The sequence below is a fragment of the Rattus norvegicus genome, chromosome 1, assembly GCF_036323735.1.
Source record: "Rattus norvegicus strain BN/NHsdMcwi chromosome 1, GRCr8, whole genome shotgun sequence".
Lineage (NCBI taxonomy): Eukaryota > Metazoa > Chordata > Mammalia > Rodentia > Muridae > Rattus > Rattus norvegicus.
In genome coordinates this window covers 96,893,062-96,906,638 of record NC_086019.1, presented here as the reverse complement: position 1 = coordinate 96,906,638, position 13,577 = coordinate 96,893,062, and the positions used below count along the sequence as shown (strand labels likewise).

General features: G+C 54.6%; 1 protein-coding gene across 4 annotated transcripts; it reads right to left on the bottom strand.

Moving 5' to 3' along the window:
- Window positions 1–7,382: 7,382 nt before the first annotated feature.
- Cebpa (CCAAT/enhancer binding protein alpha) lies at window positions 7,383–10,055 on the bottom strand. 4 transcript variants are annotated; one of them, NM_001287577.1, is made up of 1 exon: window positions 7,383–10,055. In NM_001287577.1, exon 1 carries the CDS (start codon window positions 10,043–10,045, stop codon window positions 8,858–8,860), a length of 1,188 nt encoding a protein of 395 aa, NP_001274506.1. In that variant the 5' UTR covers window positions 10,046–10,055; the 3' UTR covers window positions 7,383–8,857. All 4 variants share the same exon structure in this region, with proteins under 4 accessions (NP_001274506.1, NP_036656.1, NP_001274507.1 ...).
- Window positions 10,056–13,577: the final 3,522 nt, after the last annotated feature.

Below are 13,577 nucleotides of genomic sequence, written 5' to 3'. Positions count from 1 at the left end.
CACACACACCTCGGACTTGGATGCTTCTCCCAAAGCCTCAGATTCAACCCCACGTGCATCTGCATGTGGTGTGCTCCTGTCCCCACGCCAACACCCATAGGGTGCCACTCTCCCTGGGCTGCCCTGGGACCTGCTCACGCCTGGAGCCTGTCCCCTGTCCTCTCTTGCTGCCCTGTGCTGACAGCCCGGCTGACCTGGGTGTGGAGAAGCTAAAGGTGTCAAGCCTGCAGTCCCACTCAATACCTGCTGTGGTCCCTACTCTGGGCAAGTGGATTCCAGTTGCTTCCTGTGCTTGACAGTGAGGCCCAAGAGCTGCCTTCCTGCCTTGTCTGAGGAGTTTGCTCATTAACTGGAACTGCTCTCATGGTGACATTCCTGGCAGTGACCGGGAAAGGGAAGAGTAGATTTCCAAAGTTCTTTCTTGTTAGCTCCCTCACTTCTAGGGAAGTTTGGCTAAGACCTCCTTTTATCTGTTTATGAGCCCATTCCCCAGGACCCCAAGAGCTTCCCTAGTTGTCTGAGGCCTGGCCTGGCCAACTCTTCTAAGAGTTCTATGAGTAAGAGTCTCTGTCACTTTTCCTGGACTCAAGCTATCGCAGGAAGATTTAGGGGAGAACAGAGGGAGGCAGACAGTTGGAATAGTCCCCACAACCCTCACACACAGTGTATGTATGGCTCCCACTCTCCTCCCAGCAGCAAAGGGAATTCAAAGCCTCGCAACCTGTTCAGGGTACAGTTTTTCGAATAAGAACGTTCGTGGAGCCTGGGTATGTATCTACAAGTTAGAGGCCGATAGTGAAACTGTCCTAAAAGGTTTAAAAAAAAAAAAGCACTAAGAAAGAGAAGGGGGAAGAGAAAAAGAGGCAGGAGGAAGGGAAAGAAGAAAGGGTCCAAAGGGAACCCCAAGGGGCTAAATGTCCTATGAAGATTGGGGGTGTCACCCAGCAAGGATGCTTGTCTTTGTTGATCACCAGTCACTAGACTCTTATTTGTGTTTGAAGAGACACAGCAGCCATGCGCCCAGAAGCTTGGGAAATGCCTTCGAAGGAAATAAGAAGCATGCTTTTTGGGAAGGGGAGGGTATTTTTTTTGTTGTTGTTTTGTTTTGTTTTTGTTTTATTTTTTAAGCAACGTTAATGCGACTGCATATCCTCGGATATCTGGGGACAAGGTTTTTTGCCCTAAATTATTCACAGGTTTTCAGGGACAGAGGTGTGTCTTACTCCTCCCACACAGGGATGGCTCACTTGGGCCAAGTGTCTCTCAAGCTTAGCCTGTTTACTTTTCACAACTCTGCCTACATGAGGTGCTGGTTTTGCATACAATTTGCATAAAAGGAAACCCGAGCCACAGAGGCCTGAAGAGGCTTGGTGAGTGCCACCCAGTCAGCCAAGGCAAAAGCCAGGATGCAGTTTGAAGCCAGGACCGTACGGTCCCACTTCACGGGTCATCCCCACAATGGTACGGGAGGGATGGGAAACTCCGACTTAATCAGGGGAACAAATTGCTTCTGCCCCTGTGGACTCCTGAATGAACGCACATCAGTGTGCACCAAGTCAGGATGTCCAGGCTGGATGTGTACAGCTCTGTGTGCACCACCAAGAAGACCCAGTAAGTGCCAGGGCCCTCTCTACCAGAGTACTGAGCAACCTGAACACTCCTCGTCCTGCCCCCCAGGGATTCAGAACTCGCAAGGCTAAATTGGGCTATATTTAAAAAACATTAAGACACGAGTGCCTTCAAATTGTTCTGGGATAAATGCTCTGTCCCGTGGACTCCTGGGCCAAAGCCAATTACAGTGCCGCCAGGTAGGGCTTATTCCCTATAAATCAGTGGGAATGTGGTCACACGGATTTTAAATATCAGATTAAAATCAAATTAGTGGGAAAATTTGGAGCAAATTGCCTTCGAGTACAGTGAGCGAGTCTATTTTTAAAACGTTGCCGCACCAGGCAAAAACAGTGAGGCAAACACATTTCTTAACAGCGAGCAGACACTGTGCTGAGAGCGATTTGTCATGCTTAGTCACTGTAATTGCCCCGGCAGAACTCGGGAATCAAATAAAACATGTTTGCAAATTGTAAATCACTCAAGGAGGCCACTTCTGACGGGTCCTAACCTGACAGTGAAGGTCATGGCAGCTCCCCGAAGAGCTGGTACCCAGTCCCTGACACCCCCCTTCCACCTGTTGTCTGAGCTTAGCAACTATGTCCAGCTGAGACTCTATTGCCCAACACGGGCACAGGAAAGCCACTAGAAGTTGGTCACATTTCCTTATCGGCAAGAGGGACCCAGTACTTGTGGCAGGGCGGTGGAAGTAGGGGTCAGCTCTGGGAGAGGGCTCTTGGTGGGCTTCACGGGAAACAGAGCAGTGTGAGGCTCTCTCTATGACTTTGAATGGGGACAGGGGTTCCTTAGGAAGGAGAGGCTTTATTTCGAGTGAAATGTGTGGGGATGCCCCTTGCCAGGGAGTAGAAATAGCTTCAGGTCAAGGAAGGCTTGGGACAGGCTGTGGTGGTTCTCTTCAGACCCTGTCTGGGTCACTCGCTGATGCGTCTTGAAACTGGACTGTTAACATTTGATGGCTAGCATCCGGGCTTTCAGGCTACTACTCCTTTATGAAGACCTTTCCAGGCATCCTAGAGAGGAGAGAAGAGGGAAGGCATGGAGGTCTGAAATACATTTAACTCTCAACTGTTGTGTCCAGTGTTCCAGGGCGAATAGTGGGCCTTCACCTCCTCAGTGTCAGCAGTTCACAGCAGACTTCAGATAGCTTGTCCTTCCTCCCCGCTCTCTTCTTTAGCATACCAGGTCTTCCCTACCCAGTGGCCCTGTAAAACATGACCCTCCACGGAGGCCTGGCCACTCTCTGAGTCTGATGATAAACTGATACCACATTGCTATCCAGTACTATCGAGGGCTGGGCACATTGCCTCACTAGAGTCTTGTTCTGTAAAAGTCATTTTCTAGAAGCAAGAACTCATCTACTGGAGGCGACAAGGTGGACGTCTATGATCTGTCCTTTGGGCTGCTCCTGACAATGGCTCCCTCTGCCCATACTCAGTGGACCTTTACCCGACCCTGTAGACTGTTGACTGGAAAGAAGAGAGCAAGGGTGTTCCAAAAAGGAGAGAGATAAGCTGAAGGAGATACTAGCATTCAGACACACAGGCAATGACCTGCCCTGAGCTAGATACTGGATGTCTGCTGGAGACAAGGTCAGCAAGACGCCAAGCAAGGACCCAGAGGAGTTCTAAGAACTAGTGGTGACCTTGAGGGAGGGTAAGGGTGGAGGATGGAGACCAAGAGACAGTGAAGACAAAGGTCAGAAAAGAGCTCTCTTCGTCTGTAGGAATCAAACAATGCTGTGTTGCCTCTCCTCTCCCTGCCTCTCTTTTGCACTCTCTCTCTGTATGACTATGTGTGCGTGTGTACTCAGGTGCATGTGTGCAGGATGCATGGAGGGAGAGGGCAGTATGTAACCTCTGGCATTGCTCCTCAGGTGCAGAAAGAGGTGGGAGGAGGAAGAAGCGAGGGGGGGGAGTGCATGTCTTCTACTGGCTTGGAACTCTCAAAACAGTCTAAGTGAGGGGGCTGGAGAGGTGGCTCCGTGGCTAAGAGCCCTGACTGCTCTTCCAGAGGTCCTGAGTTCAATTCCCAGCAGCCACATGGTGGCTCACAACCATCTGTAATGGGATCCGATGCCTTCTTCTGGTGTGTCTGAAGACAGACAATATACTCATATACATAAAATAAATTTAAAAAATTAAAAAAAAAACAGTCGAGGTGAGCTAGCCAATCCACCTCTCTCTGCTTCCACAGCCTGTCCCCTCCCCCTTTCTGCCTTTCTTTCCTTTTTTTTTTTTTTTTTTTTTTCTTTTGAAAATGTTGGTTCTGACCAACCAAACTCAGGTCCTCATGCCAGGCAAGCACTTGTTAAAAAGTAAATTTCTACCCAACCTGATAGCTAAAAGAAAACACCACCTTTTCCAGGTAAGGTGCAGCTTGCTTGGCCATCCTGGGCACAGAAAAGGCTAAGAGGCAGGGAGATTACAAGTTCCAGCCCAGCTTGAGCTACTACCTAAGGAGACCCTGGTTCAGACTTACAGGATGGATGATGACTGAGGCCGGGTTGTAGCTCAGTAGCACAGCACTTGCGTAGTTTGCAAGCGGCTCTACGTTTAATTCCCAGCACAGAGAGGAGAGGGGTGCGGGGAGAGGGGGAGCTTTTTTCTTTCTCGGTGTACTTCGTGGGTCGCTGCCAACAGTAGTCACCAAAAGAGGAACTGCTAAGGAAGAGTTGAACTTCATAGCTCTACCTAGACCAGACTCGGAAACGACAGAAGCGGGTCCTGTGGTTCACGCCCAGCCCCTTTCCCAAGGCAGCTGAACAATGTGGACCCTGGACTTTTCATTTCCGTGGGGAGCTCCAGTTTCAGCTCTTCCGTGTCCACACGGGGAGTGGATGTGGGCACAGCAAAGGAAGAGAAGAAGGCCTCCGTACACCCGGGGAGGCCTGCTCTTAATGGGTGGGGCCAGAAAGCTAGAAAAATAATAAATAAAGACAAAAGTGAAGAGAAGAGAAGGGTTCGGGTGCCAGAAAGGGGCTGGCGGTGGCTGTGGCTGGCTGAGTAATGGGTTCCACATTTGTCTGGCTCTGTTTGCAGCCACCAGGATCCAGGGCGTACAGTGGGCCTTGCGAGGGCCAGAGGGGACGGCGCAGCTGCTGGCAGACTTAGCATACCCTTGGGATGGTCCTGTGCCTCTCTGGGCACCACATGGGCAAAATGGGGTTGGAAGCATACATCCCAGCGTCCCCCGCCTTCCTCTGCCCACTACCACCCCCAAACCCCACCCCTGCTCCAGGCTCCTGGGCTCCTGCCTGGTCTACACAGATTGTTCGCGTTATTAATGCGTTTTCCCAGAGATTCCATCTGGCTGTTTAATTGTTCTGGGATGGGGCTAGGATGCTTTGATAGTGAATTGGTTTCTTCCCTAGGTTACAGCTTTCGTTAAGGGTTCCATCCACGGGGAGCGAGGTGGGGGGTGGGGGTGGGGGTGGGGGAGATAAGAGTGGGGAGGGGTGGGGTTGAGAAAGAAAAGGTGGCATTATAGAAGCAAGGAAGAGACTGCGGGTTAGGGGAAGGAGGGGGAGGGGAAGGGGGAGGAAGAAAAGGGCATGCGATGGGAGAAAAAAAAAAGAGAGAGAAAAGGGCTTCCTTTATCTACCAGCACAGCAAAGCAGCAACTAAAGCATTAGTGCCATCCAGGCAAGAACAATACTTCATGCCTGCAGAAAGCTGGTGGGCGCCCTGGAAGAAGTTGCCCCTTGGTTAAGGAAGATCAGAGTTTCTATTCCCCCTGACCTTCAAGATGAGGGGCCCCCTCCCCTCTTGTGAAATCTGCAGCTTGTGGAGGCCAGGCAGGTTCCACCTGGGCTGGGAAGGAGGGGGCGGGAAGCCTGGGAGGGGTGGACACTCCTCACCCTTCCCAGTGGCTCATGGCAGGTGTCAGGGCCAAACCCCATGTTCACAGATTACCAGGAGATCCAAGAGATAAGGGTGACATCCTTGACAGCATTAAGCTATCTGGTGGCAAAAGAGTCACCTCCCTCTCTCACTCCCGCCCTTGTTTCTCTCCTGAGGCTGCCAGGGGACACAGGGCTCAGGAGTATTCCAAAGAAAGAAGTGGTCTCCCCAGCCAGGCCGTGTCCTGGGAAGGGCTCATGCCTGGCGGAAGTTTGCAGGCATTTGAGGACGGAGTCCATGGGGGGGGGGGGGGTGTGCTGGCCTCACTAGACACCGGGCTTTCTTAGGCTGCTGTTTCCACATCAGGAAAAGCCCCTTAGTGCATTTGTTACCCTGACACGATGACATGGCTTGGGGACCAAAGGGTTGTCAGCTCCTCAAATGCAAGACCTTAGTCTGTTCTCAGTGGTGCCTTAATCCTGGGCACAGGCCCTGGATAAGAAGGCATTCAATGAATATTGAGGAGTACGTTCAGTTACTCACGAAGCATGAATTCCCTGGAAGGCCACTCCCAACTAGAGATAGAGCACAAACTGGACAGGGCCACCCTAAACTGCACCCACACCCCCAACACAGACCACACCGGAGGCGTCCCTGATTGGGCCCTTCTTGTTCCCAATTCGGCCTATGAGGAAACTTGGGTTGGGTGTGCAGGAAGGGTGCCCCTTCCATGAGCCCCTGGAGAGAAGATCACCCCCATGTCAGGTGCTAGGAAAAGGAGAGCAGGAGGGCCCCCTCCCCCGATCAGCCAAGGACCTGTTCTCAGAGCAAAGGGGGAATTCAAGGATCATTCCCTGTAAACAAGAAAAACTGGAATCCACACTGAACTCAGAGGGTTTGCTGGGGCCTGCAAGCCACGGCCTGCCCCAGCCTCTAGGCAGGCGGTGGGGCTCTGCCTCCCTAGTTCCCAGGCTGACGGGGCAGGCCACCGCCTCCTCACTGGGCTTTGGCCTTTCCTCTGCCAAGGGCAGCTATGGGTGAGGAGGTGGCAAGGCACAGGGCAGAGAGGGAGGAGGGGTAAGGGGTTGGTGGGACAACTTAACCACAAAGGCTGGTCACACTAAAGTTTGCGGAATTTAAAAGAACTTGTCATTTCTCACCAGTATATATACTGTAAGCTGCTCAGCTATCACAGTCCAGGTGAAGAGCCCAGTGGCCTCTGGGCTCCACAAGGATGGCGAGGACGGCCACCCTTTCCTTACCGGCTTGTTACCACAGCCAACTCCATGTCTGCATCTCATGGGGCAGTTGTAGCAGTGGACATGGAATCATTAGAAGCCAATCCCATTTGCCAGGATGGAGAAAGTGGGGCAGATGAATCTAGGTAGGCTAAGGTAAGGCAGGTGCAAAGGGGGCTCAGCACCCAAGCTGCTGCCCTGGGTGGCACTGGAGCCTGGGAAGTGGGCAGTAAGGGGTGAAGAGTCCTGTTTTGCAGGGCTCCACTGGAAGGCTGGGCAAAGGTGGTGTGGTTCTTGCTCTCTAGGGCTGCAGCTGAGTGATTTGGGAATGAAGCCAAAGGGTCCCCGCAGCTGAGAGGTTCTAAGAGGGCTCCTGTCAAGCAGAGGTGTTCTTCCAGCTCCCTCTTGTTCTAGGATGCAGAGAGAGAGAGACCACAACCCTAAGACAACACTACCCCTCCACCCCCGAGTTCCAGAGGACTTGGTCTTTAGGCTCCCGGTGTTCTCAGCCTAGAGTCCTTATCCCTTGACTGCCGTGGCACATCACCCAGGTAAAGAGAGACTCCACATATGCAAACGGAGGACCTCAGACACAGAAAATGCTGTTTTCAAGTGGAACCCAGCCCAGAGCAAACCTTACAAGTGGCTTCTCTCTGGTTTTAAAAAGACACCAAAATTGAGTTTGATATGTTTATATTATAGATATAATACATAGGACATCTAGCATGAAACTTTGTGTCCCCTCCCCCCAAAAAAAGAAGAGAAGGAAGCAGTCCACCCCTGCTTCCAGTGGCAGGGTTGTGTACAAATTGGCTGGAGGTGGCCTTCTTTCCAGACCCAGAGCCAGGGCCTTTGGGGATGGGGGTGGGTGGGTGGGGAAGCCAGTATAAGTCTCAGCCGGAGGAAGGAAGCTAAGACCCACAACTACATACACCCTTGGAAAACTAGGGGAGAGGGAGAAGCCCACTTCATTTCATTGGTCCTCTGGGAGGCGAAAGAAAACAAAACAAAACAAAACAAAACAAAAAAACCAAACATCCCTAAACCAAAAAGAATGAGAGCCTCACTCAGCCCCTTCCCCTGGCCGTTCGTGAAGAGTCTCATTTTGGCAAGAATCAGAGCAAAACCAAAACAAAACAAAAGACCAAATAAAATGGTGGTTTAGCATAGACGCGCACACTGACATTGCACAAGGCACCGCTGGGACACAGAGACCAGATACAAGTGTTGATATCAGATGATAAAGCAAAATATTTGGGAAGCTTGTCATAACTCCAGTCCCTCTGGGATGGATCGATTATGCTTCAAGTTCCTTCAGCAACAGCGGCTGGCGACATACAGTACACACAAGGCGGATGGTCCCAGTGTCTTCATCCTCCACCCCAAGACCAGAAACTAAGGTCCCTGTCTTCTACCACTTGCTTAACCACATGGCCAGTTCACAACTCAGCCTTCTGGTCTGACTGGGGGTGTTGCCCCCTTCTCCACGAACTCACCAAGGAAACCTGGCCTGTTGTAAGCTGGGGGTGGGGGGAGGAATGTAGATGGAGGAGCGAAAAGCAAGGGGCTAAGAACCCTCCATCTCCATGTAACTAGGGGTGGGGACACTTTTAAGACTCAAATCCCCAACTCCCTAAGTCCCTCCCCTCTAAGGACAGGGACGGAGGGGCAGCTCAGGGACTGCTGGGACCTCAGCTTCCTGAATCTTCCTCCTGCCCTGGGCCTGCACCCTTCATTTTTCTCATGGGGGCCTGCTGCAGCTCTGGAGGAAGCAGGAATCCTCCAAATAAAATATCAAGGCACATGTTTGCTCCCCCTACTCGGTAGGAAAAGGAGCGAGTTTTGAGTATCCAAGGCACAAGGTTACTTCCTTAATACTAAAACTGCCGGGCTCCCAGCTCAGCTCCGCGGAGAAGTCTCTCGGTCTAAAGGAGAAACCACCACGGCCTGACTCCCTCTCATCTTAGACGCACCGAGTCCGGCTCAGAGGAAGGGAGGGGACACGCGGAGCAGGCCAGGCTTTCAGGCGACACCAGAATCTCCTAGTCCTGGCTTGCACGGTCCGGGCAGCCTAGAGATCCAGCGACCCTAAACCATCCTCCGGGTCCCCAGCCAGGGGGCCGGCTCAAGGCGGTCCCGCAGCCGCGCGCCTCACGCGCAGTTGCCCATGGCCTTGACCAAGGAGCTCTCAGGCAGCTGGCGGAAGATACCCCGCAGCGTGTCCAGTTCACGGCTCAGCTGTTCCACCCGCTTGCGCAGGCGGTCATTGTCACTGGTCAACTCCAACACCTTCTGCTGCGTCTCCACGTTGCGCTGTTTGGCTTTATCTCGGCTCTTGCGCACCGCGATGTTGTTGCGTTCCCGCCGTACCCGGTACTCGTTGCTGTTCTTATCCACCGACTTCTTGGCCTTGCCCGCGCCGGCCCCGCCGCCGCCGCCGCCGCCGGTGCGGAGGTCGGGGTGCGGACCAGCCAAGCCCTTGAGCGAGCCCCCGGGGCCCGGCAGGCCCGCAGCACCCATTGCAGGCGCGGGATGAGGGCTGGGCACGGGCGTCGGCGGCGGCGTAGGGTGGCCAGGCTGCAGGTGCATGGTGGTCTGGCCGCAGTGTGCGATCTGGAACTGCAAGTGAGGGGCGGCCAAGTGCGCGGGAGACGCGTGCGGGTGCGGTGGCGGCGGCGGCGGCGGGGGCTGATAGGGGAAGAGGCCGGCCAGCGCCAGCTGCTTCGCCTCGTCCTCCTCGCGGGGCTCCTGCTTGATCACCAGCGGCCGCAGCGCGGGCGCCCCGACGCGCTCGTACAGGGGCTCCAGCCTGCCGTCCAGGTAGCCGGCCGCCGCACAGCCGTAGCCGGGAGGGGGTCCGTGCGCCCCCGCGGACATGACCGCACCGCCGGGGCCCGCCGGGGCGCCCGGGTAGTCAAAGTCACCGCCGCCACCCGCGGGGCCCGCCGCCGCCTTGGCCTTCTCCTGCTGCCGGCTGTGCTGGAAGAGGTCGGCCAGGAACTCGTCGTTGAAGGCGGCCGGGTCGATGTAGGCGCTGATGTCTATAGACGTCTCGTGCTCGCAGATGCCGCCCAGCGGCTCCGGGGCGGCAGGTGGGGCTGGGGGCGGCGCGGGGCCCGCGCCCCGGGGAAAGCCAAAGGCGGCGTTGCTGGGCGCGTGCGGGGGGCTCTGGAGGTGGCTGCTCATCGGGGGCCGCGGCTCCGCCTCGTAGAAGTCGGCCGACTCCATGGGGGAGTTAGAGTTCTCCCGGCATGGCGAGCCTCGGCGGCCTCCAGCCTGCGCGTGGCGCCGCTGTCGCCGCCGCCCACCCAGTACCCCAACTCGCCCGCGCCCGCGCAGCTTTGGGTCGCGAATGGCCAGGCCCGCGCGGGGACCGCTTTTATAGAGGGTCGGGCATCGCCCCCTGGTGTCCAAGCGGGTCTTGGGCGGAGGGCGCCTGCCGGATGGTGCCTGCTGGGTCTTAGAGCCTGCCTTCTCTTGTGACTTTCCAAGGCGGTGAGTGGGGCGGGAGCACAGTGCTAGTGGAGAGAGATCGTGGCGCAACGCCCACTGACTCCTGCGCTGCTAGGCGAACCCGGCTTGCGGCGCTCAGCCCCACCCCGGCGGCGCTGTCGCCCCCGCACACACGTGGTCCGTGGTTAGGCGCCCCTCCTTTAAGCCTCTAAGTCACCCACTTCCAGCCAACCCTAGGGAGCCGGGGAGCATCCAGAGGCCGAGCAAGGGGAGGTGAAGGTTGGGGGGCGTTTGGAGAGAGGATGTTAGTCTTGAGCTACCGTGGTGCAGACTTGTCTTAAAAGCTGGGACTAGGCCTGTCTCCCACCCGGATTTTTAAAAAGCTGTGGCGGAGAGCCGCGGCGCAAGGACGTTAGGGACTGCTTTGGACCAGCAACCTAGCGCGCACTGCCGAAAGGCGAGGCCCAGAGTGCTGAGATTGTGCGTCTTTATCTCTGAACTCCAGGCGACCCCACTACTTCCAAGCAGAGCACCTCTCTTTCGCCCAGCCTCTTTAGAACTCCAGGGTCCCACGGGTTCTTCAGAGTAGTAGGGCGCTAGGACCCGGCGGGGAGCGGAGGCGGCCGCTAAACCCGGAGCCTAGTGGACCTGGCTGGTCCACCCGCCTAGGCTGGAAAACTTTCTTTTTAATTATGTCTCCAGGCCAGCGCGATAGGATTGCTAGGCTTATGAGGCGGACGCTGCTACCCTGCGTGGAGCTTCTAGTCAAATGTTCCGGACCCCCCCCCCACCACACACACACACACACACACACACACACACACACACACACACACACACACACACACACGCCGGGACCAGCGGGTGGGTCCTCCGGGACTCGCGGAACAAGACACTAAGGAGACCGCGCAGGGGCGGGGAGAGGGCAGGGTGTTGGAGTGAGAGAAGTGAATTTGAATCGGGGATCGTGATCCCCAGGCGGGGCCCATAGTCAGGGGCCTGAAGTCACAGTTTTCTTTCCCTACTGTCATTCAGAGGGGAACTAATCTCGGTAGCTCGGGTGTCCAGCTCTTGGCTACCGAGCCTTTCGAGCACCCACTGGGAGCCCCCTGTCCAGTCCTTGGGATCCTCCGCACCGCGCCGCCTACAGGCTCGCGGCTGAGGGTAGGAGTTTGCGAGCATCGGCTCCCCAGCCACGTGGCGTCCAGTTCATTCTCCACCTGGATCTCGGCCGCGGAGGTCCGGGACAGAAGGGGCCTGGTGAGCACCCACGTCTCTCGTTTTTGCACCCCGAAGACCCTTTGGCGGCTTCTTGAATTGAGGCCTTACGTCCTCTCGAACTCCATTTGTCCTCGTTCCAAGCTGCTGGGGGTCTTCCTGCGACACTAGGGTGCGCAAGGTCAAGACCCCCCAGTGCAATGGCCATTTTAGGTCAGGAAAGGCGCTACGATCCGCCCAGGAGGCTCAAAGAGGAGCGGCTAAAAACTGTTGGGGAGGTCTGCTGTGCTTCCACTGTGGTTTACAGTATAAAGAACCGACTTCGTCTGGAGGACGCATCCTGTACTTTAATCAAATTCTCATTCAACATATTCTCAGTGATTAATGGCCCGACTGCTTCATTTTCGGTCCAGAGCGCATAAACAAGATATTTTTAGCTTGATGCTTTTGAACAGAGCGAATAGAAAGCAGATACACTAAATAAACAACCTGGTATGAGCGGGGGATCGCTCTCTGGGCCAGATGCACGCGACCCATTAATACACCATGCACCTGGAGTGTCCCCTGGAGAGAAATCCTTAAAAGCCGAGAAGGATCTTCAGTCTTTCTACTGAGCTAAATATAATGCTTGTTTGTTTGTTTGTTTGTTTGTTTTTCCCCTGAGGGGAAAGGGAACACTGTGAGAAAGTTCCTAGCTAAGAGAGACATTAGTGGAAGTCTGATGGCTTTAGTTGTCCTCGCTTATGCAAGCACAGGGACTTAGGGTTGCGGGAAGCCAGAGCACAATATAGTCGCCAAACGAAAAAGGGTGGGATAAGTGTGTGAGGTGAGGGGCGGGGACTGGGACTCCTGCCCCAAAGCCTGCAGGTCCGGAGTAGCTGACAGAGTCCTTTTTACTGCTCCAAAAACCCAGGGGAGCATGAGAAGTGTCCCTGTATGTGACACAGGTAGAGGGACAGATATGTCATATACAGTCAGAGGGTAGGAAAACTGTCATCATAGAGAGGGGGACACCAAAGGAGGGGGGGAGCCATCGCCCATGAAATGGTCTCTTGAATTAGAGGTGGGAACGTCATTAAGGCTGTATTCACACCCAGCCCCAAGGAACCCTGGGCTCTGGAGAAGGCAGCCTCTGATTGCCGGATTCACTGACTCTGATTTCCAGTCTCCTGAGTGAGGGTCAAATATGTACCTTTACACAACTCAGTGAAATCCCACTGCGGCCGACTGAAACAGGCCATGGGAGAGGGTTTCATGCAGGCGTGAGACTTTGAGCTATTTCCTGAAGTAGGCAGGAACTCTCTGGAAGGATAAGGAAGAAAAGCGTCCCCCCACCCCCACCCCCTTGGAGGAGGGAACAGCAGGTGCAAAGGTGGAGAGGCTGCCGGGAGCATGGCCTGTTCTGGTAACAAAGGACAAGGGTGTTTGACAGGCTGGAGTGTGGGGAGAGTTAGGGAGGGGCCTAGATAAGGCTGGATCCACAGACAGGGTTGGGTTGATGGCCAAGGCCATCCCAGGTAAGCAAACCGGCTTTATCTCTCAGAGCATTTATCCTCTTGTGGCTGGTCTGGGAGGTTTTTTTTTTTTTTTTTCCCTGTCCGGGTTTCTGAGAGCCTACTCCAGGTAGAAAGGAGAGGAGCTTTTGGCTAGGTGAGAAACATGGGGTCCACAAAGGGGTGTGGTGGTACATACCTGGAGCCTCAACAGGAAGACTACAGGTTCAGTGACAGTCTAGGCCACACTGAAAGGACTTGTTTCAACCCACTCCCTCTGCCAGGAGAGGCTACAGAGGCAACCTAGGACCTATCTAAACAAGATGCGAGACTCCTGGCTGGAGATGACATCTTGTGACATATATGTCTTCCTCCAAGCCCCTGAAGCAAGGAGCATAGGGGACTCACTGGCCTGATGGGTAGAGTGTTTCTTTTCAGTTTATTAGTTATTGGAGAAGCTCCTGGATCACCCAGTAGATTACACATCTTATCAGGAGGCCCTGAGCAAGTGAGGGATGCCAAAGGCCCATTAAAATACCTGCCTCATCATTTACTAGCCAGATGACCTTAGACAAGTTCTGAGTTCCTCAGTAATCCATTGTAGGGCTGGTGGAAGGATTAGGGAACGTATATGCTGAGCTCAGATCTGGGCCAGTTGTCAATACTGGTAAATAAGACCGTCTCGAACTGTTCTTGCACTATCTAGT